Genomic DNA, 25312 nt, shown 5'->3' with positions numbered 1-25312 from the left:
GGCCTCCTAAAAACAGTTTTTTTCCTACATCGGGGATGACAGGTTTGTCTTAATGTATTTTGATACAGGGCGCTAATTGGAAGAAGAAATAGAGATAATATGCTTCCAACTACCCCTAATATGCTGTGGTGTTGACAGAAGTTTATACATTTTATCTAGTCTCATTATCTGCCTTCCATATGGCCCAAAAGCAATATGCTGATGTGTAATTAAAGTGTTACGAAAATGAGATGTGAAGATAGCCAGAGCCTTCAGCCGGGGCCCCTCACACACAGAGTGACGGGTGAGGACAGACACGCCAATGCTCACGGGATATTAGGAACTGACCTGCTCGTTCCACCAGGGGCCACGTGTCTGGATTGTCACAGGCCCTCAGTCAGTCACTGGCCTGGTCAGGGGTTTACAGGCTGAGTCAGGTGCTATAAGCCAAGCCTGGATGTCCAGCTTCTCTGATGAGTGATCTGGTTTGATTATTCCAGAGATGCAGTAATACATCCTCAGACCCTGAGTTTGTTAATTATTAAGCTTTATAGGCTATATGTATGATGAAACATTAGCAATGGTTTAACTCTAGGGCAAATGTCAACTGCACTACATACATAGGCAACCTGAATGTAGATTTTATATTGTGGAAATAAATGCAAATGCAATCATATTCAAATAGTTTCAGTGCACTTTGAAAATGACTTGAAAAAGTAGAGTTGTTTAGCCCCTGTATTGATTTGCCACAAAGACTTGATGATATTTCAAGTTTGAAAGAGAAATCCCCGTCATAGAACTGAGGCAGGCAGATCAATATCATTCTTTGATCAAAAGGGGATTTGCCTTTGAAAGTAATAGATTAAACAGATGTTTTATTTTCCATTAAATATACTTCACCTTTATACTGCGGAACTACAGGGGGCTTTGAGGGGAAGGGCTCTCCTGACCACATTAAAGACAAAGCTTTAAATGTAGGAGTCCAAAGTTGTGTGAGTTGGGAAAGGGGTTTCAGTTTCCACCGTGCTGTTTTTCTCTCTCCTTTTTTTGTTCATATTCTCTTTCTCTTAGTACTTTTTTTTAGTTTACCCCAGGTGGGTTTGGACATGAAATGACTAGGACAGCGGCAGCTTGGAATGCCCCTGGGCATCTTACGGGTGTCAGGTTGTCAAAGGGCTCGGTAGTCAGGGGGGTGTGTTCATGGGAGGTTTTTTCAAGTACAAACTGACCAAGAAAAAAGCGTATGTTCTTTTTGTAACGCAGAGATTGGCTGAATTCATTATTATTATTTTCCTCTTTTTCCTCATATTTTTTTATAGGTTGGGGGGGACATGAAATACAGTCAGGGTCCACATTTGTCATGTATTTTATTATTTAGTCTTTTCTCCTCTCAGTCCAGGACGCGAGGCCCTTCATTTTTCACATGAGTGGTTTTCTTATCTTTGTGGGCCCTCTCCACTGGCCTACGAGTGACTCAAAGGCAATAAAACACAAAACATTCTGTAAAACACGGGCGACTCACGCTGTAGAGGCCCTGCAATGCCTCTCTGGGAAATTATGATAATAACTCAGCGGCAGTCGGAGTGGCCAGGGCGCTGGGGAGGCCGGGGGGCAGGGGATAGGGTTCACTGAGGCCTTGTGGACAGGGACAGTTCAAGGTGAGGGACTCGGCTGCGCGGTGCGGTGGCACCCCCTATAAACCCTCTCCATCACGGAGAACGCTGGCTGCAGACGTGTGAACCTGTAGCACAACCTGTTTGTCTTGAAGCCGCTGGTGATAAAGAAGGGGCTGATGGGAAGGAGAGTGGTAGTGTGGGCCAGGCCCCATGGCAGTGGTGAGGTCAGGTGGAGAGCTTTTCATCTCCAGCAGTAAAATAAACATCTGAGTCAACAGACTGAAACAATTTGCCCTCAAATGGGCAAAAACATCTACTTTGGTTGTTGTACTTTTGATCTTGGTACTTCATATTATTCACCATACCTCATGCTTCATGTGTTATATCCAATTCAGTCCACAGCCAGAGTCAGTCAGAGTCACCTGTCACTAACCTCTATTTGTTAGTGAAGGAAAAAAAGTGGTTTGTCAGAATATCTGGATCTACAGAGATGTGAAACTGCTGTGCTATGGACTGTAGTGGACATGTCTTTGGTTAGTGAGGGGGAGGATGTGGTTGTGTTACCTCAGCACAGACGGTGTCTAAGTGAAGAGGAGTGAGGACAGGAAGAGAGAGTGCAAAGTGTGCTCTCCACCACTGAGGTGCTGACAGGGGGGAGAGAGAGGAGCTGAGATCACACCTGCTGCAGCACAGCATCTCCCCAGCAGGGCTCCACTGGAGGCCCAGGCTTCTTCTGCCATCTGTGACGGAGGTTAGTTAGGCCAGTCCCAGCCCCAGCCTCCTTGCCTGCCTGTGGAAGAGGGAGAGGAGAGCTGGAGACTCCATCTGCTGAGTGCCTGTGGTGGTCTCATAGGCTTGCCGGGGGGAGGAGGGCACCAGGCCTCTGTGGTTCATCCGTGGGAGTCTCACAGTGGCAGACCACACCACGCTGCACCCCACGTCACACGCCAGCTGGCCAGGACGTTTACTTTTACCTTGTATACAGAGACTAATGACCACCACACACACATAGACATCCTCAGTCCCCACACAGCACCAAGTAAAGGATGAAGGAGGAGAGGATAGTGGTGGGTGGGAGAGAGAGTCTGGGGGGAATTCTTTAGTTCAAAATTAAGAGACACAAACATGCCTAAAAGCAGAGTTGGGTAGGTTACTTTCTAAATGTAATCCATTAGTTACTAGTTACCTGTCCCAAATTGTAATCAGTAACATAACTGACAGTAACATAAAGGATCCATCAGATGCATTTGGTGTGTCATCATAGTGTTCTCTTACTTGTGGTCAGACTTGCTCAGGTGGAACAAACTTAAACGTGCGCCTTTTTTCAATGCTGAAATGAATATCATTGAGACAACAGTACGGTGTCATAATGTATTTTTTTTTCGCAAACATCCTTTCTGAATTTAAAAGTAAACCAAAAAGTAATCATCTAGTTTTTCAAAAGTATCTGTAATCTGATTACGATATTTTAGCTGGGAATGTAACTGACCACAGTTAGATTTTCTGTAATCGGATTACATGGAACTGCTTAAGTGTAATCAGTTACTCCCCAACCCTGTATAAGAGTCAAATGGTTACAGTAAAGAAAGTCTCCTATAATGAGGACTGTGCTCTGCTGTATGATTTGGACACAGTGAAAAGCATGTGACAGTAATCATCGCGTTAAGGTATGCGAGGGACATCTGAACATTCACAGCCACCCAGCAACACCTTGTCGAGGGCTACTGTACTGTCAGTCGCTGTACGTACAATCCAGAGGTTACTTCACAGACCCCTCTGAGAGCCCACTGGGCATGCTCAAATCCACAGTACTGGCAGAAGCCATATGAGCCCAATAACCAGGCTCAGAATGACAGTGGGAGACCACTGAGTCCACTTTGTAGGCTAGGGGTTCTGAGTCCACCACATCACAGAGTGAGGTGGTTCCCTGGAAGTCCATCACTTCATAGACCTCCTGCCTGCTCCTCATGCCCCTGGAGCTCCACCCAGTAGACCCCACAGAGCCTATGAAGTGTAGTGATTCATTTCTGTTCCATGTTCATAGTACTTCATCTTGAGGCCTGTACAGAACACAACTCTCTGTGAACATAGCACATGGCCACTGTGTGGAAACACCTGTGTGAAAGCCATATTGTTTTCCTTGGCACCGGACATCTTTCCACTATGATAAAGCTACTTCATCACAGTCCACTTAATTAATTAGGCTGTTATACCCTGAGATCTGAGGCTCACATACAGATTTCTGCTGGGAGTTTGTGGAATGTTGTAGGAATGAATGGACAGTTTCAAAGGGTCCTCTTGTATCCCATCCGCCCTCTTCATTCGAGATCTTGTTGTCTACGTCAGCTGCTAGTGTTGCCTGTCTACCAAGCTTCCATTTCTCAGGATGTCTGTTCTTTCAATCAAATGACTAATATTTCTAGCATCCAGCACGAGATCATTTCATATGCCTTGCGATCTCATTTGACGTCTACTGTCCACAACAACACATGCATTTATATACAGTATACGACAATGTATATCAAACAATACATACAAGCAGGAGAGGAATGATGTGACATTCAGCGTTATATTCCCTTGTGCCACGCAGAAAGAGCTAACAGGTCATGCGGTGACACTGAGCGATTGGCAGCCCCCGCTTGTCCACTGGAGTGACTTCGCTTCATCTACAAACTCGCAATAAATATCTGGCCGTCATTTATTTTAATTCATTCCTTTCTTGTCCAGACGGAATGGATTCTTAACCTTGTAGGACAAGGACACCCGCATGCTGCATGCCTTCGCGCGCTAAATGATTCTTCATTCTTCTGGGTAATAAAAAAAGGAGTCCTGCAGTGTAGCTCAAACTGTCAGCTCCAATGAAAAGCTTGCCTGAAAATGTTGTCACTGAACCCCTGGACAAGGAAAAGAGGGGGGGGGGAGTTAGGTGAGTGAGTGAGTGAGTGAGTGAGTGAGTGGTGGTGAGTGAGTGAGTGAGTGAGTGAGAGAGAGAGAGAGAGAGAGAGAGAGAGAGAGAGAGAGAGAGAGAGAGAGAGAGAGAGAGAGAGAGAGAGAGAGAGAGAGAGAGAGAGAGAGAGAGAGAGAGAGAGAGAGAGAGAGAGAGAGAGAGAGAGAGAGAGAGAGAGAGAGAGAGAGAGAGAGAGAGAGAGAGAGAGAGAGAGAGAGAGAGACCTCCAGAGTGATTTATTTGCCAAATCAGGACACAATGAGTCGATTATGAGTCCTCTAATAAGAGAGAGTGTTTGGGGACCCACTAATTGGGCATGATTGAGTTGCAGTCTGGGAGCCTGTCGAAAAGGGGACCTGGTCGGCGGTTGTCATGCAATCATCAGCTAATCAGAGCTTTGAAATTAAAACTGTGTGTTTGGAGTAGAGGAGGGGATAATGGCAGGGCCAAGCAGGACATCTGGGTGTACTGAGGAGTGTGCAAGTGTGTGCAAGTGTGTGTGTGTGTGTGTGTGTGTGTGTGTGTGTGTGTGTGTGTGTGTGTGTGTGTGTGTGTGTGTGTGTGTGTGTGTGTGTGTGTGTGTGTGTGTGTGTGTGTGTGTGTGTGTGTGTGTGTGTGTCAATATCCTGTTTACTGTGCATGCTGTGTTTGTTTGCATTGGGTGGGGGAGATGTGTAACCAGGGAGAAGAGACAGGCTCAGTGGTGTGGCCTGTTAGTCCTGGCTGAGGTCTGTGCTGCTCCTGATGAGGAGGACATTGAAGGACCTGTCAGGTAATTAGGCTATAGGACCATTTACGGCCACAGCCCTCCCTGGAACGTGTGTACAGTATGTCTTTGTTTAAAATGTTGTCCTCTTCTCTAGTCTAGCATGATTTTTATTCAAATATATAGAATGTTAAAATATAGCTTTTTTAAATAAAGAGTTTTGGAATGAACAATATTTGAATTCTGTGATAGGCCTTCCTGAGATTCCAACTTATTATAGGCAATATGCTTACACTTTTATACCCCGTCCTATCTTTTACAATACTCCTCCAAGTTTGTGGGACATGCAATACTGATATGTCAGTACATAAGCCCCATCAACTTATGTTTTACTCTTATTGACAGGCTGAAATGTATGTTGCAGTCATATTGTTGTTCCACAAACAACAATGTGATTTATAGAGGAAATTATACTTGGTATATGTTCTTGATTTATGTTTTTTTTTTATTGGATGTTTCCGAAGCTTCTGTGTACGGAAATATATTAATTTGTGTAGTAATGTTATTAATGTAGAATGTGCAAATAATCCGATTTTTTGTAGGCATTTTTGAATGCTCCTTGAATTTGTATTGATCAGCAGGGGGCAGTGTTTATCTGCAATGCCGAGAGGATCACACTTCGCAGTGTAGCCTACTGTGGTTAACTTCATAAAACGCGAGGGCAGGTTAAATATCCGTATTTGTAGCTTCAGGGTTTGAATGCAGTTTAATTGTTTAGTTGTAACAGTATATCGTTTTTTGACGTAAATTGTCTGATTAGGACGTAATAAAGTCTAATCACATAATTACAGGTTAGATTGGGGTTTTCTTTGTAAAATGAGAGGGTAATCATGCAACTTTATTTCAAATAATAATTACAGCCGTCTCGATAAGCCTATGGCTCCTATATACTTCATTCATATTTAAATTAATAGGTCTACTGCTATATTATTGTAATAATGATTCCAAAATGTAAAAGCATAAACTGCACATATGTCTTATGTTCAGTAGCCTTTGTTCAAAATGTCCTATTGTGTGATTAGGTATAATATTTCAACAAAAGGAAAAATGTTGACCGTTTAGGCTGAGTGACCAGTTAGCCTACTTCATTTTTTTTGACGGGTGTTTAATTTGAAAGGTGATATATTTACATGCGAGGAAGTCCATGCATTGACCTTGCCCGTATAGCCAGCCCTGTTTTGTAGTGACAGGTGGATTGTATATGGCCACCAGCTACTGTAGATGACCTGTAAAACTGATGCGATCCAGAAAACTAAAGGCCCAGTGAGACCGATTACAATTTTACAATGATTGTTTTATCACGTGGAAATAAATCCATGAAAACGTTATTTAAAAGTACAAGTATATAGTCGTATGGGGGCTAAACAAATTAAATCAATGTATATATTTTTTATTATATTATTGAATTAAAAACAATGTTCCATTTCAAAGATGGTCAAAGGAAGAACGGTGTCTGATAATTTCACCTCAACCAGTGTTTATTGATGCGTTGTACGGTCATTTGATTACCTTGGGATGCTTTCACATCAAAGTGGATTCTGTAGATCTAATACATTTAATCCAATGAATAAGAACTATTCCATAAATACCAACAACAATCGTCACACTTTTCTGAACAAGGAATAGGGTTAGAGGCCTAGATATAAAAACAGAAACAAAATGTCAATCATTCTAGGGCAATATTCAATGTAAAATCTAAATCATACATTTCTAAACATAGAAACTAATAATTGAAATGTTCATTTGAGTTCATTTGAATATGTGAGATGATTATCCTTTGAAAATGACCTGTCCAAAATAATTATATTTAGAAAAATGTAGACTTTGTGCATTGTGTGCATTTGTGTGCATTGCGTGCATTTGGAAAAGTGGCATAATGAAGGTTGTCTACAGGACACCAGGTGTGAATCTTTCTTTCAGACTGTTTGAGTGTGAAAATGTGTACATGTTGCATTTCTTTATTTGTTCAAATTGATTATCCAACTGTTTGATCATTTCCAGACACTCGGATACATCTCTCACATCTGCCTGCTTACCAAAAAACAACCATACTGTGTGCTCCAATGTCTTTGTCTAAGAGTACATGTGCCTTACATCTTAAGATTGCCTCACTATAACATGTTGAAGTAGGTTTAGGCATCAATGGGATTAATTCCCCCAAAATGTCCTTTGCTCTTCCTCCCATAATTTAATTTGCAGGGTCCACAGGATGAATAGCCAAGCAGGCAGTGATGTGAAACCTGGAGGACGGACCTCGCCGGGCGTCCCTGCGCTACAGCACCACAGCCTTACGTTACCTTGATAATATCACCTCTGCCCACAGCCCACCATACAGGACATAGCCAGGGAATCCAATTATCCTACCTCAAATGTGTGGGAATCTCTTCCCTTTTTTATGGTCTGGCTGGCTCCAACATTCCACTGTAACTGAAAGCTACAAGGCAGGTTGGAGGGACTACTTTTCTAGCAGAGATTTTGTAGAGCTGGGGCAGTGTCCATATAACTCCAAAATGTCTGAATTTAGATTGGGAAACTGGAATGTTTTAGCTTCCATAAATAATTTCCATGACTATTATATTGTATTGTGATGTAACCTACAAAAAATGTCAGGCTTTTCATAACCCAACCAACAAGCTATTAATTTTTGGGCTGATTGGGAAAGACCAAGATAGTGTCAAGGTGAATAATTTTATTTGAGTTAAATGTATACGTTAGGGCCTCCTGAGTGGTGCAGCGGTCTACGGCACTGCATCGCAGTGCTTGAGTCGTTGAAACAGACCCGGGTTCGATCCCAGGCTGTGGCACAGCCGGCCGTGATTTCCTTGTCCCACCGCGCTCTAGCGACTCCTTGTGGCGGGCTGGGGCGCCTGCAAGCCAACTACGGTCGCCACCTGGACGGTGTTTCCTCCGACACATTGGTGCAGCTGCCATCCGGGTTAAGCAAGCAGTGTGTCAAGAAGCACTGTGACTTGGCAGGGTTGTGTTTTGGAGGCCGCATGCCTCTCCCGAGTCTGTAGGGGAGTTGCAGCGATGGGACAAGACTGTGACTACCAATTGGATATCAGAAAAAAGTGTATTTTTATTTTTTATAAATCTATACGTTAGACAGACAGTTGACATCCCTTGCCAATGCTATATTTTCAATGAGTTTTCATGGAAGCAGTGGTTTACACCTCTATGGTAAATTACAAAATGCTGAATGTCTTGTTTGCCTCAAAGACCCTATAATTAGAGAGAAGGGTGAAGGACACGCAAACCCAAACCAGAGTTTAAACCAGCACTCAGTTTTGGCTGGAAGTCAGGCAGGTCTTTTTGACGGCTGAATGGGCGCAGGCCCCCAACCTGCCCGGCCCCCAACTGGGTTTGATTTAATTAAAAGGAAGAGGGCGCATCAATTTCAGCATCGTTGCAGGGAGATGACAGTACACAAATTGAAAGTAAGCAGCTCGGCAGGGCCGGGAGGGGGCCAGTTCATCATTAACATGGAACACAATTCTTTGTGCAATGTAACAAGATTAGAAACATTATCATTCCACCCCCAGACATAAAGTCCCTGTCACAGCCTGGGAGAGAGGAGAGGAGAGATGGGGGATCCCAAGTAGGCACTTGGGACAAGTATTCCGATATATATTTGAATAGGATTTTGGGGAAATCTGACGAAGAGCTTTTCTTGACTTGTAAACATGGTCTAGTTGAGGAATTGAGACAGTGTATGATTTATGAGGGAAGACATTTTTTTTCATGAGCATGGTCTTATTTATATTAAAGCATGTTGGATGACAGTCATTCATATTCCATTCACCCAGTTCAATGTAATATTGATGGGTTTAGGCTACTAGATGATACTAACATTTTCCCTATACCATCATGAGGTTGCTACAACCTAGCCTATGAATTACAGTTTACAACATAGGTGCACACAGGTCGAAAGAAAAATGTGAGATGACAGACAGTGACACATTGACAGACAGTGAGTGACACATTCAATACTGGCTTGCACACTATTGCCTGCATCTAGCTTATCTAGGGTGTAATCATTAGTCCAACAGTTGCAAACAAGAGTTTCTATTGGACAATTTCAGGTATTTGTATCCCTGTCTTGTTTTCTTCCATTTAAGAAAAGTTGTTCAACAGAATCGGCAGAATGAATACACCCCTGATCACGCATAAACATGGTTCAATTTCATAGCAGCCACGTTGTATTCCTTCTCGCCTCTATGCACTCTCCTCTCACCTTTTCCCTTTGTCTGTGGACTTCAATGAACAACACATCAACTGTATGTGTTATGAGGAGCAGGTGAACCCAAGAGCAGACTCAGACGAGGAGACTGGGACAAGGTAACTAAGGTATTTATTGAAAAACGGTTAAGAAGGGTGCAGGCCAGGGAAAGTGTGGGCGGGTTGCAGGGAGCCAGGTGGCGAGGCTGGAGCGAGAGGAGTTGGGGCTGGATAAGCAGGTCCAGAGAGGAATCCATGGAAGCAGTAGAGTGGGGGGTCCAGAACAGGATAGCAGGACTGACAAGACATGGGACTGGAGACAGGGACCAGAGTCAGAGTGGACAGAACTGTAACGGAGAGGAAAACAGCGCCAGGCAAGGGAAAACAGGCACAACACAAAAATGGGATCTATGCAGGAACAAACGGCTAAAAACTCTGACTGACTGAGCAGAGCTTACGATCTGGCAGCGTGGAAGTGGCAGGGCTGAGTGTTTGTAGAGTTCTTGATTATGGACCAGGTTGCAGCTGGTGGGGATTTGCTCTGCCTCCAGCACACCTGGCTCCACCCACACAATCACACACAGAGAGAAAGAGGGAGAGAGCACTTGGGGAGTGGCGGCAGGTTAGGGAGACACAGGATGAACAATAGAGGGTGTGGCAGGCGCCGATATAACAGTATGTGACCAGGAGAAAAAACCTTTTCAAACCATGTCATAACCGCTATACACAGCCTACATCGTTGTCCCCATATTGGTACTAAAGTAACGTCCTAGTCAACATAGTAAGATGGCGCCGACAGAGGGTCACCTCACTTTTAGTCTTTAGGAAACTATGCTGTATTTAGTTTTTTTATCTAATAATTTCTTACATTGTTAGCCCAGAAAATCTTAAGTGTTATTACAGCCGGGAAGAACTATTGGATATCAGAGCGACGTCAACTTACCAGCACTACGACCAGGAATACGACTTACCCGAAGAGGATCCTTTGTTCGAACCACCTAAGGCATTCAAACTGATTCCAGAGGCTGACCCAAAACAACGTTGTCGCAGAAGAGGTAGACAGAGCGGCCTTCTGGTCAGACTTTGGAGGTGCGCACACCACCCACCACTTACGAGTACATTACTTGCTAATGTCCAGTCTCTAGATAACAAGGTAAATGAAATTAGGGCAAGGATTGCTTTCCAGAGAGACATTGGGGATTGTAACATATTCTGTTTCACGGAAACATGGCTCTCTGGGGACAAGTTGTCGGAGTTGGTACAGCCACTGGGATTCCTTTGTATGTTGCGCCGACAGAAATAAACATCTCTCCAGGAAGAAGAAGGGCGGGGTGTATGTTTCATGATTAACGACTCATTGTGTAATTGTAACAACATACAGGACCTCAAGTCCTTCTGTTCAACCAGGCCTAGAATTCTTCACAATAAAATGACGACCATGTTATCTCCCAAGAGAATTCTCGTTGGTTATTGTCACAGCCGTGTATATCCCCCCTCAGCACATAGCACGACGGCCAACAAGGAACTCCACTGAACTCTATGCAAACTGGAAACCATATATCCAGAGGACACCAACGTCTTGCTTCCAGACAAATTAAACACCTTCTTTGCCCGCTTTGAGGATAACACACTGGCAACGACGCGGTCTGCTACCAAGGACTGTGGGCTCTCCTTGTCCCGTGGCCGTGAGTAAGATGTTTAAATGTGTTAACCCTCGCAAGACTGCCAGCCCAGACGGCATCCCTAGCCGCGTCCTCAGAGCATGCGCAGACCAGCTGGCTGGTGTGTTTACAGACATATTCAATCTCTCCCTATCCCAGTCTGCTCTCCCCACATGCTTTAAGATGGCCAGCATTGTTCCTGTACCCAAGAAGGCAAAGATAACTGAACTGAATGACTATCGCCCCGTAGCACTCACTTTGGTCATCATGAAATGCTTTGAGATACTGCAATGTGATTTTCTGGATTTTTTTCCTCATTTTGTCTGTCATAGTTGAAGTGTATCTATGATGAAAATTACAGGCCTCTCTCATCTTTTTAAGTGGGAGAAGTGACTAAATACTATTTTTGCCCCACTGTATGTGGATATATTAAAGCAACATCTCAAGACATCAGTCAGGAAGTTTTTTAAATTTTATTTCACCTTTATTTAACCAGGTAGGCAAGTTGAGAACAAGTTCTCATTTACAATTGCGACCTGGCCAAGATAAAGCAAAGCAGTTCCAAAGCAGTTAAAGCTTGGTCGCAAATGGGTCTTCCAAATGGACAATGACCCCAAGCATACATACCCCAAGTTGTGGCAAAATGGCTTAAGGACAACAAAATCAAGGTATTGGAGTGGCCATCACAAAGCACTGACCTCAATCCTATAGAAAATGTGTGGGCAGAACTGAGAAAGGGTGTGCGAGCAAGGAGGCCTACAATCCTGACTCAGTTCCACCAGCTCTGTCAGGAGAAATGGGCCAAAATTCACCCAACTTATTGTGGGAAGCTTGTGGAAGGCTCACCAAAACGTTTGACCCAAATCAAACAATTTAAAGGCAATGCTACCAAATGCTAATTGAGTGTATGTAAACTTTTTACCCATTGAGAATGAGATGAAAGAAATAAAAGCTGAAATAAATCATTCTCTCTACTATTATTCTGACATTTCACATTCTTAAAATAAAGTGGTGATCCTAACTGACCTAAAACAGGGAATTTTTACTAGGATTAAATGTCAGGAATTGTGAAAAACTGAGTTGAAATGTAGTTGACTAAGGTGTATGTAAACTTCCGACTTCAACTGTAGATTGATGATTATATTTCTTTATTTAATCCATTTTAGAATAATAAGAATAATAAAGTAATACATTTTGGGTCTGAATACTTTTCGAATGCACTGTATAGCCAAGTTCTTGTTACTCATTGTGTATTTATTCTTCATGTTATTATTTGTCTCTATAATTTCTAATTTTCTCTCTGTATTGTTGGGCAGGGCCCAGAAGTACGCATTTCACTGTTAGTCTACACCTATTGTTGTCAGAGTCTATCTAGAAGATGGCGAAGGAGTCAGGCGCAGGACACAGGTAAGAGTAAAGAAACACTGTATTTACTCAATCCAAGGACGTAACAAAAATCCTGTTACAAAACAAGGACAAAACAGGACTCGAACTCCAACACACGAAAGACAATCACTCACAAATACAGAAAGAGAAACCAGAGGGTTAAATAATGAACATAATTATGAGATGGGAACCAGGTGTGTAAACACACAAAACAAAAGGAAAAATGAAACATGGATCGGTGACGTCGACCGCCAAACGCCGCCCAAACAAGGAGAGGGAACAACTTTGGTGGAAGTCGTGACAATTGTTTACGAAGCATGTGACAAATTGCAGATTAAAAGAGACAGTTGGATGTTTGACAGTGTCTAGATTAAAAGAGTTTGATGTTTGACAGTCTAGAATCTAGACTGTCAAACATCAAACTCTTTTAATCTAGACACTGTCAAACATCCAACTGTCTCTTTAATCTAGACTCTAGATTAAAGAGACAGTTGGATGTTTGACAGTATCTAGATTAAAAGAGAAAGTTGGATATTTGACAGTATCTAGATTAAAAGAGAAAGTTGGATATTTGACAGTATCTAGATTAAAAGAGACAGTTGGATGTTTGACAGTCTAGATTAAAAGAGACAGTTGGACTAACATCTCATTGGACATAGCTATAGAGAGAAAGTGAGCATGCTTTTCTGTCAAAAGCATTAATTCCCTGTCATCCGGATCTGGATCGAGGGAGGGATGTCATTTATGATGGAACTAGTTGTTGTGTGAGTGCGTGCGTTTAGCCTGTGTGTGATTAGCAGGACAGGTCCATTTACTCACAGCCTGCTATTGTAGCATGGTGAATAGCTGTGCTGGACCTAAGCCCTGTGACTGCCATGATTACATCGCTTCACACACTTTTACACACGACAGCCTCAACTGATATTCTTATTACTTCCAGACTGACTGACATACCCACAGGCCCAGCTCCAGGATGACATACCTGATTGGGCATTTTAAATCCATATGGGGATTTAATACAACTAGTATTGTTTTAGAGCCCTAATAAAACAAGGTAGGTTGGATCCTACTACTGTTCAAATGTACAAAAATCAACAACCATCGTTTTATATACACTGAACAAAAATATAAATGCAACATATAAAGTGTTGGTCCTATGTTTAATGAGCTGAAATAAAAGATCCCAGAAATGTTCCATGTGAAGAAAAAGCTTATTTTTCACAAATGTTGTGCACATATTTGTTTACATCCCTGTTGTAAGCATTTATCCTTTGCCAAGATGATCCATCCACCTGACAGGTGTAGTATATCAAGAAGCTGATCAAACAGCATGATCATTACACAGGTGCACCTTGTGCTGGGGATAATAAAAGGCCACTGTAAAATGTGCAGTTTTGTCACACAACATAATGTCACAGATGTCTCATGTTTTGAGGCAGTGCACAATTGGCATGCTGACTGCAGGCATGCCTGGCTCCCAAGTAGGTGGCCGTATGAGCTCGCAGGCCCACCCATGGCCGCACCCTTGCCCAGATGTGCAATCCATAGATTTGGGCCTAATTTATTTATTTAAATTGACTTATTTCCTTATATGAACTGTAACTCAGTGAAATCTTTGAAATTTGTTGCGTTTCTTTGTTTCTTCAGTATAATCACTCAATAAACATATGCGTCCCACTACGACATACAAGTGTATCCGAAATGCAGATGTATCTGCCTACACATGATTCATGTCTACCAACACACACTGATCAGCTGGACAGGATGAGCACCACTGTTAAAGATTCTTACAGGCTTCATAGCTTAAACTTCAATCATTTGAACTATAGGCTATATTGCTGTCAAATCTGTGACACTACGCAATGAGAGTAACCAAGCCGACACTTCTCCAGGTGCTCAATATCTTCTGTGTGGTAGAATTTCTCTCTCTCACTCTCACACACACACACACACACACACACACACACACACACACACACACACACACACACACACACACACACACACACACACACACACACACACACACACACACACACACACACACACACACACACACACACACACACACACACACTATAGCAAGAGAGTAGGGAGGGGGAAAAAAGTAGGCTGTGTCGTTTTCACATTATAGACGTGACTTTTACAGTACCCTATCAGTCAACAAATGTTCTGCAAATGAATAATAACAGAGTGAATGTTCACTTACTTATTTTAGTAGGCTACACATGGTGTTGGTCCTACCACACGGCGACATACAAAATATACAAAACAACTGTCATATAGCACACAAGAAAGCATGCAATGTTGAAGAGAAGCCCCATGATGACTGGTAGCCAAAGATGTGCTCATTAAAACAGCACACACCTTAACCATTGATTCAGGACCATGAACAGAAGCCAGTCAGATGAACGGATAATGTTAGATGCCCTGCCGCTTTCAGCACCACCGGAGTGGAGAGCCAGGACAACAGGAGCACTGCACCAGGGCTCACCTCAGAGCACAACCAATTAGGCTGCATTGGTTATTGTCCCTATACCCATCAAATAATGCAACGCTGTATATCTATCAATAGCAATTACATTAATTACATTAAGAATCACAGATAAATGCAAAAGGTGCATTGCAGTTAAAGGCAATGGCCTAAACTATACATTACATTAAAAAACGTGCCAAAAAAAACAGTAGGCTTACATGAGGGAAAACCAATCAATAAATAATACTGGTAAGGCGGCCAGGGACATAAAGTTTGTAATTTACCATTTAGAAGAGTTGCAGCCTCCTCAATGCTGTGTTGAACCTCATGAGAAGTTTCTGATTCCATTCTCCTTCCTGTCATAATTTACTCGTCAGGTCCTTCTCAAATGCCAACTGGACAAGCTGGGCTTTTTGTTGATGTAACATGCTCTGTGTTCAGAGTCTGTGTTCACTGAATGAGCTACCAAACTTAACGAAGCTAGTAGCTACTAGCTAGCCTATTATTAGCTGTCTGCAAAAGAGAACAACTTTTTTTCCCTCTCATATTGTACAGTCTTCTGTTCCCAGTGGGTTAAAGTCGTTAGGTGCTGTGACCTGCCTGAAACTTAAGTGTCCCGGGCTGATATGAGGTCACAGCTGTATACTTCTGAGTAACACTTACAAATATCCCGCCAGAATCTGTGCAGTTTGGGGCATGACCAAAAGAGGTGACCCAGGGTAGTCTCGGCAGATTTGTATATCGGAGAGACCGAGGGGTAGAACGAGTGTAATTTGGTACAGGAATAGTGTTGTCTGTGAATCAATTTGTATTGAATAAGTTGGTGTCGGGAGTTTATCGATCACAAGTGAATATCTCTAAGGCAATCAGCCCAACTCCATACCAAGGTCTTCCTCCCAGGTCTCCTTCAAATGTTGTGTGGATACAGAGTATTATGCTGTAAAGTGATCTACAAGTCTGGAGATCAAACTCTTGGAGTCAGGGGCGAGGTTCATGAGGGATTAAGCTTGTTTGAGTGAAGATCTTCCTGCACTGGTCTGGAGGTACTGTTGTACTGGTACTGTTGCAGTCCAGAAATTATTTTCAGTTTCACAGAAAAGCATGTCCCTCTTGTGAAGTCAATGTGGATTTTAGCTCTATGTAGAATATTTTATGTTGTGTATCCATCCCTTCTATTGACGCTTGATATTAGATCAGAGTTCCCTGCTTAGTGTTCCCTTTCAGGAAATCCAGAGGAGCGGAATGTGAATGGGTTTAGTCCAAGAGGACGTCTGTTAATGAACAGTAAAGACAGATGAGTATCTCTAATGCCAAGCAGGTCACATGAATTGGATTAGTGAGGCTAAGATTAGGATATGTGCCAAGTGGCCATTAGTTTGGCAGCACCGCAACATGCTAATAATACCAGCCTGGTCTCATAGACTAGACATAACATAATAAATGTAAATCCAGGACACTGAAATTGGTATGATATGTTTATTTGGTATGATTACATAACAGATGGTTAATTAAGGCAAAAATGAAAGTAGGGTGGTTGGTCGGAGTGGATGGGTGAGCGGTTTATGTGAATGTCTAGAGCACAACCAATTCTCATCACGGACAACTATAGAATTGTAGTGTTAGCTAGCTACATAGTTGTCTTTGCTGTCTTCGTATTCAAGATAATTGTGTAGTTTAGAGTGTGTAGTCTTAGAGTGATTATCTTAATTTACCGAGGTTAGCTAGCCAGCTATTTGTCGTTCTTAACGTAGGAGACACTGCTAGCTAGCCAACAGCTAGCCAACGTCTTCCGAATAGAACTCAACAACCCGGTCGCATTCCGCTTCGCTCCACAGGTAGTATCACATTTTCATTTCATTTCATTACAGTACAACGGTTTGATTTGTTTGATCGTAGCTAGCTACATAGCTAGCTACATAGCCGTCTTTGTATCAAAGATAATTGTGTAGTCTAGAGCGATTTTCTAGGTTAGCTAGCCAGCTATTGTCGTTCTTTTAACGCAACATAACGTAATCAACACTGCTAGCTAGCCAGCTAGCCCCCGAATAGCAGCACTGTAGAAACTATTACACTCAACGGAACATTTACATTTAAGTCATTTAGCAGACGCTCTTATCCAGAGCGACTTACAAATTGGACGACTTGATTAGTGTAGTGTCAACAACGCTGCCACTGCCAGCTAGCCTACAAAGTCAACAACGCAGCCACTGCCAGCTAGCCTACTTCAGCAGTACTGTATCATTTGAATCATTTTAGTCAATAAGATTCTTGCTACGTAAGCTTAACTTTCTGAACATTCGAGACGTGTAGTCCACTTGTCATTCCAATCTCCTTTGCATTAGCGTAGCCTCTTCTGTAGCCTGTCAACTATGTGTCTGTCTATCCCTGTTCTCTCCTCTCTGCACAGACCATACAAACGCTCCACACCGCGTGGCCGCGGCCACCCTAATCTGGTGGTCCCAGCGCGCACGACCCACGTGGAGTTCCAGGTCTCCGGTAGCCTCTGGAACTGCCGATCTGCGGCCAACAAGGCAGAGTTCATCTCAGCTTATGCCTCCCTCCAGTCCCTCGACTTCTTGGCACCGACGGAAACATGGATCACCACAGATAACACTGCCACTCCTACTGCTCTATCTTCGTCCGCCCACGTGTTCTCGCACACCCCGAGAGCTTCTGGTCAGCGGGGTGGTGGCACCGGGATCCTCATCTCTCCCAAGTGGTCATTCTCTCTTTCTCCCCTTACCCATCTGTCTATCGCCTCCTTTGAATTCCATGCTGTCACAGTTACCAGCCCTTTCAAGCTTAACATCCTTATCATTTATCGCCCTCCAGGTTCCCTCGGAGAGTTCATCAATGAGCTTGATGCCTTGATAAGCTCCTTTCCTGAGGACGGCTCACCTCTCACAGTTCTGGGCGACTTTAACCTCCCCACGTCTACCTTTGACTCATTCCTCTCTGCCTCCTTCTTTCCACTCCTCTCCTCTTTTGACCTCACCCTCTCACCTTCCCCCCCTACTCACAAGGCAGGCAATACGCTCGACCTCATCTTTACTAGATGCTGTTCTTCCACTAACCTCATTGCAACTCCCCTCCAAGTCTCCGACCACTACCTTGTATCCTATTCCCTCTCACTCTCATCCAACACTTCCCACACTGCCCCTACTCGGATGGTATCGCGCCGTCCCAACCTTCGCTCTCTCTCCCCCGCTACTCTCTCCTCTTCCATCCTATCATCTCTTCCCTCTGCTCAAACCTTCTCCAACCTATCTCCTGATTCTGCCTCCTCAACCCTCTCCTCCCTTTCTGCATCCTTTGACTCTCTATGCCCCCTATCCTCCAGGCCGGCTCGGTCCTCCCCTCCCGCTCCGTGGCTCGACGACTCATTGCGAGCTCACAGAACAGGGCTCCGGGCAGCCGAGCGGAAATGGAGGAAAACTCGCCTCCCTGCGGACCTGGCATCCTTTCGCTCCCTCCTCTCTACATTTTCCTCTTCTGTCTCTGCTGCTAAAGCCACTTTCTACCACTCTAAATTCCAAGCTTCTGCCTCTAACCCTAGGAAGCTCTTTGCCACCTTCTCCTCCCTCCTGAATCCTTCTCCTCCCTCTCTGCAGATGACTTCGTCAACCATTTTGAAAAGAAGGTCGACGACATCCGATCCTCGTTTGCTAAGTCAAACGACACCGCTGGTTCTGCTCACACTGCCCTTCCCTGTGCTCTGACCTCTTTCTCCCCTCTCTCTCCAGATGAAATCTCGCGTCTTGTGACGGCCGGCGGCCCAACAACCTGCCCGCTTGACCCTATCCCCTCCTCTCTTCTCCAGACCATTTCCGGAGACCTTCTCCCTTACCTCACCTCGCTCATCAACTCATCCCTGACCGCTGGCTACGTCCCTTCCGTCTTCAAGAGAGCGAGAGTTGCACCCCTTCTGAAAAAACCTACACTCGATCCCTCCGATGTCAACAACTACAGACCAGTATCCCTTCTTTCTTTTCTCTCCAAAACTCTTGAACGTGCCGTCCTTGGCCAGCTCTCCCGCTATCTCTCTCAGAATGACCTTCTTGATCCAAATCAGTCAGGTTTCAAGACTAGTCATTCAACTGAGACTGCTCTTCTCTGTATCACGGAGGCGCTCCGCACCGCTAAAGCTAACTCTCTCTCCTCTGCTCTCATCCTTCTAGACCTATCGGCTGCCTTCGATACTGTGAACCATCAGATCCTCCTCTCCACCCTCTCCGAGTTGGGCATCTCCAGCGCGGCCCATGCTTGGATTGCGTCCTACCTGACAGGTCGCTCCTACCAGGTGGCGTGGCGAGAATCTGTCTCCTCACCACGCGCTCTCACCACTGGTGTCCCCCAGGGCTCTGTTCTAGGCCCTCTCCTATTCTCGCTATACACCAAGTCACTTGACTCTGTCATAACCTCACATGGTCTCTCCTATCATTGCTATGCAGACGACACACAATTAATCTTCTCCTTTCCCCCTTCTGATGACCAGGTGGCGAATCGCATCTCTGCATGTCTGGCAGACATATCAGTGTGGATGACGGATCACCACCTCAAGCTGAACCTCGGCAAGACGGAGCTGCTCTTCCTCCCGGGGAAGGACTGCCCGTTCCATGATCTCGCCATCACGGTTGACAACTCCATTGTGTCCTCCTCCCAGAGCGCTAAGAACCTTGGCGTGATCCTGGACAACACCCTGTCGTTCTCAACTAACATCAAGGCGGTGGCCCGTTCCTGTAGGTTCATGCTCTACAACATCCGCAGAGTACGACCCTGCCTCACACAGGAAGCGGCGCAGGTCCTAATCCAGGCACTTGTCATCTCCCGTCTGGATTACTGCAACTCGCTGTTGGCTGGGCTCCCTGCCTGTGCCATTAAACCCCTACAACTCATCCAGAACGCCGCAGCCCGTCTGGTGTTCAACCTTCCCATGTTCTCTCACGTCACCCCGCTCCTCCGTTCTCTCCACTGGCTTCCAGTTGAAGCTCGCATCCGCTACAAGACCATGGTGGTGCCTACGGAGCTGTGAGGGGAATGGCACCTCAGTACCTCCAGGCTCTGATCAGGCCCTACACCCAAACAAGGGCACTGCGTTCATCCACCTCTGGCCTGCTCGCCTCCCTACCACTGAGGAAGTACAGTTCCCGCTCAGCCCAGTCAAAACTGTCCGCTGCTCTGGCCCCCCAATGGTGGAACAAACTCCCTCACGACGCCAGGACAGCGGAGTCAATCACCACCTTCCGGAGACACCTGAAACCCCACCTCTTTAAGGAATACCTAGGATAGGATAAAGTAATCCTTCTCACCCCCCCCCTTTAAGATGTAGATGCACTATTGTAAAGTGACTGTTCCACTGGATGTCATAAGGTGAATGCACCAATTTGTAAGTCGCTCTGGATAAGAGCGTCTGCTAAATGACTTAAATGTAATGTAAATGGATCTAATTATCTAATTACACCTACCCTTAACTCTAATCTTAACCATAACCTTAATCCTAACCGTAACCCCTAACCCTAATTCATAGCCTAGCTAACGCCACCTAACCACCTAGCTAACGTTAGCCACAACAAATTGTAGGCTGTTCACCCATAAAATTATTATTGTATTGTTTATATAGAGAATTGTGTCAGAAAAACAATAGTCAAAATCCTATGACCACGTCATCTATGGTTCTAAAGTTACAGACGGTTTACTCGGAGTGAATAGAATGTCATTACAGCCATGGTCAACAGTGGTCGCTGCCCAATATAACTTTTTCATTGCTCCTGAGTGGTGCTAGAGGTGTGACTACCGACCCTGGTTCGATCCTGGGCTGTATCACAACCGGCCGTGATCGGTAGTCCCATAGGGCGGTGCACAATTGGCCCAGCACCGTCTAGGTTTGGCCGAGGTAGGCTGTCATTGTAAAATAAGAATTTGTTCTTAACTGACTTGCCTAGTTAAATGAAGGTTTATTACATTTTTTAAATACATTTCTCAGAACGGTACTAACTGCGAACGTCAGCTGACAGCTAGTGGCTGCAGGTTTGTTTGTGATAACATAGGCTTTAAAAAAAATGAATTAGCAGAATACAAACCAACATTTTGCCTATTAATTTAACTTCTATCTCAAGGCCTTCAGACTGTTAAATAGCCATCATTAGCCGGGCTCCACCCAGTACCCAACCCTGCAACTTACATGCTGACTAGACCGCTCACGTTGCAAAAAAAATGTACATGTTATTCAATCATTTCATCCAACTTGGTTCTATTTTTGATGCTTGACCTGCTGCAAGACACGCCTCTGCCATCTCCTAATTGGTTTTTAGGAGCATATACCCATGTGGGTGATTAAAAGATGAACTGAGGTCCACACTGTTACTTCAATATATCCACATAATTTTCCACCCTCATGATGCCATCTATTTTGTGAAGTACACCAGTCCCTCCGGCTGCCACCCCTGTGCTTCACGGGGTTGGGATGGTGTTCTTCGGCTTGCAAGCTTGCCCCCTTTTCCTCCAAACATAATGATGGTTATTATGGCCAAACAGTTCTATATTTGTTTCATCAGACCAGAGGACACTTCTCCAAAAAGTACAATCTTTGTCCCCATTTGCAGTTGCAAACCGTAGTCTGGCTTTTTTTATGGTGGTTTTGGAGCAGTGGATTCTTCCTTGCTGAGCGTCCTTTCAGGTTATGTCGATATAGGACTCGTTTTACTGTGGATATAGATACTTTGGTACCTGTTTCCTCCAGCATCTTCACAAGGTCCTTTGCTGTTGTTCTGGGATAGATTTGCACTTTTTACACCAAAGTACATTCATCTCTAGGAGACAGAATGCGTCTCCTTCCTGAGCGGTATGATGGCTGCATGGTACCATGGTGTTTATACTTGCGTACTATTGTTTGTACAGATGAACGTGGTACCTTCAGGCGTTTGGAAATTTCTCCCAAGGATGAATCAGACTTGTGGATGTCTACAATATTTTTTCTGAGGTCTTGGCTGATTTCTTTTGATTTTCCCATGATGCCAAGCAAAGAGGCACTGAGTTTGAAGGTAGGCCTTGAAATACATCCACAGGTACACCTCCAATTGACTCAAATGATGTCAATTAGCCTATCAGAAGCTTCTAAAGCCATGACATCATTTTCTGGAATTTTCCAAGCTGTTTAAAGGCACAGTCAACTCAGTGTATGTAAACTTCTGACCCACTGGAATTGTGATACAGTGAACTATAAGTGAAATAATCTGTCTGTAAACAATTGTTGGAAGAATGACTTGTGTCATGCACAAAGTACATGTCCTAACCAACTTGCCAAAACTATAGTTTGTTAACAAGAAATTTGTGGAGTGGTTGAAAAATGAGTTTTAATGACTCCAACCTAAGTGTATGTATACTTCCAACTTCAACTGTCCATTGACATGGAATCACTGTTCTCGTTAAGATTGGAACACTGGTCACTTTAATAATGTTAACTTTCTGTTTTACTAATTTTCTATGTATACACTGTATTCTATTGTATTCTAGTCAATGCCACTATGACATTGCTCATCCTAATATTTATATATTTCTTAATTACATTCTTTTGCTTTTAGATTTGTGTGTATTGTTGTGAATTGTTAGATACTGCTGCACTGTTGGAGCTAGGAACACAAGCATTTCGCTACACCCGCAATAACATCTTCTGAATATGTGTATGTGACCAATAAAATTTGATTTGATGTACAAAGCTAACAGACTGAATTTCAATATCTACCCTCACTGAAACAAATCAGTTCCAATTTTCATGGTGTATTTCTGAGTCTTTCCCTTTAAATCGCCATAGAAACAGCCCCTCTCAATGGCTCTGGAGATGAAAAGGTTGAAGGGATCAAGTTGATTTTGATTGGTCCAAAGCATGGAAACGTCTTCAAATGATACCACCTCCCAATGCCGAAATATGGATGTTAAATGTTACTGTATTTCACTACATTCTCAAGCAGTGAGGGAATTTTGCAAATTTGTAACATATTGTCAAAATTGCAATTCGTAACACATTCAACGAATTGAAATTCGTAACATTTCATACAAATTGTTATTCATAACATATCAACGGCTCTCATAGCTTTATTTAACTTTATGGATGAAAACACTGTTCAGCTTGACTCTAGTACATCCCATAGTGTGATTGAAAACGCTCAGCATGCTACTGTATATTTAACACCATGATGGCATGTTCTCTAGTGGTGCTGTGGTGGGCACTAGGACGTAAGTCAGTGGACACTATAGGGTCTCTGCCACTTCGTTCTCCGAATGGGCACCTGTGTGCCAATTTGTCCCTTCCTGGATGTTGTTATCAATCACTCTGGGTCCCAGTGGGGGGCTGGTGAGAGAGGAGAGGAAATCCTGGTACTGGTACATATAAAAGGCTGTGTGATGCATTAGAACAGATGAGCATCGGCCTACTCTGACACTTGACGGACAGCTCATTTGACAGCCCCAGGAAAGTGTGCAGGGGAACGTTCAATCTCATTTAATGTTCGGGAAGAATGGAATTGTGGCGGTGGTGAGAGATTTTTTTATTTTGTTGATAGGCCCACGGGATGACTATGTGGTTGGCACCTGGTCCAGAAAAGCTACTCACCTTCAAGACTCTGAGCTAACTCTCAATCAGGAACTGACTGACCTCTGAGTCCTTTAGGTAAGAATCACCCTCCTCAGGTTTAGTGAGTCAAGTTACAGCAGAAAAACAACAGAGACCCAAAGCCCGGAGAGAAAACAAAAAGATGCATAAATCAAGTAGTACATGCTCAGACTGGTGCTTTCCAAACAGGTAATCTCTGTCATTCACCCGCTCCACCGTGAGGCGACATCCTCCTGAAATAGGAGAGCCACAAAAGCAGACATAAATATTAGGTGCAAGGCTACTCCTCAGAGCTCATCTCTCCAGCAGAGTGGTGTTGCATCCCTCTAGTAGAGTTCCAGACACTTGTAGAATCTATGCCAAGTTACATTGAAGCTGTTTTGGCTCAACGCCCTATTAAGAGCTTTTATTTTGCCGTTCCCTTTATTTTTGGAGTTACCTGTACATTTCCTGTGATCATTGGGCACAGGTGTTCTAAATTGAATGTGTCCCTCTCCTTCTGTACCCCCCCCCCACTCTCTCTCTTAAACTCCACCCTTTCTAGGGGTATTTCTTTCTGTGATATGTGTTTTTACATAACTTCTTTCACAGTCATTTAAGGTCAGTAAAGTCATAGAACATGTCTTAATTACACAAGAAAAGTAGAATTATTTCAGTAGAAAACTCAGGGGTCTCAAATCTCCCAATGCGCCTTGCCATTGATCACTCATAGTGGAGGAATTAGCGAATAAAAAGACACGCAGCCATTTTCATTGTGCCCAATCTATTTTTATATCACCATTGTTCATTATGCAATTTCTCTTTATTTCAAACTTTGAAAGTTATTTCAAACTTTGTGCGAGTGCTTTAAGTTTTGGACCTTAGGAGTCAAAGCCAGCGTCCCCTGTCCACCATATACAGTAACCCGCCCCCCCCCCTCTGCAGGCCTCCTCCAAAAGCCCATGCTCTAAATGAGGTCATCAGCAACGCCCCAGGCGTAGTGTCAGCTGCTGTTTTTCCATTGCTACTGGATCGGACGTGTCACACCACAGCAACATCAGCTCTGGTTCTTGCTCCAGTGTTTACCTCTCTGACCAGCCTGAACTGATCAGCTCTGTCACTCCTCACCCAGAGCCAGCAGAGTGACCACAGACAGAAACACATCCCACAGACGCAAGAGGATGTGTCGGCCCCTATCAGTTGGCCTGGCTGTCCCTCTGCTACGTCTCCCCAGCTTGTCTCCTACTCTTTCTAGTCCCTGTGTCTCCTCGTGTTCTCTCTCCTCTCCCTAATGTATGGTCTGTCTTTGTGACTGCAGGACTGTGGTTATGGCATCCATATTTTTCTGTTTATGCTGTGGAAGATGTTTGAATGTTCATATTGTCAAAGTGATCATTAAAATTGATGGCGAGCTGACTTCATCCAGCTTGATAAACTGCGCTGGCATAAGTCATAATTATGTGATGACAGTATAAAAAAGAGTGGCTGCGCTGGCCACTCATCCAGGCCAGTTAAATGATATTATTATGCCCAGTAAGAGTTGAACGCTCCAGGGTGGATAAGTTGTTAAATGTTTGGATAAACCTGAGCTCAATTTACCTAAATATTCTCTCTCTCTCTCTCTCTCTCTCTCTCTCTCTCTCTCTCTCTCTCTCTCTCTCTCTCTCTCTCTCTCT

The 25312-nt window shown here is 44.0% G+C and overlaps 1 protein-coding gene across 1 annotated transcript in view; it reads left to right on the top strand.

Moving 5' to 3' along the window:
- The first annotated feature begins 225 nt into the window (after positions 1–225).
- Positions 226–25312, top strand: part of LOC124001387 (filaggrin-2-like) — a 35751-nt gene continuing 10664 nt past the window's right edge. Inside the window, exons 1-2 of the mRNA XM_046308139.1 lie at positions 226–283; positions 2449–2634. Of these exons, the coding sequence (XP_046164095.1) occupies positions 226–283; positions 2449–2634 (244 nt within the window). The remainder of the gene's footprint in view (positions 284–2448; positions 2635–25312) is intronic.

Source organism: Oncorhynchus gorbuscha, linkage group LG17 (assembly GCF_021184085.1).
Source record: "Oncorhynchus gorbuscha isolate QuinsamMale2020 ecotype Even-year linkage group LG17, OgorEven_v1.0, whole genome shotgun sequence".
In the NCBI taxonomy this organism is placed as follows: Eukaryota; Metazoa; Chordata; class Actinopteri; order Salmoniformes; family Salmonidae; genus Oncorhynchus; species Oncorhynchus gorbuscha.
This window is presented reverse-complemented; position numbering and strand designations above follow the sequence as displayed.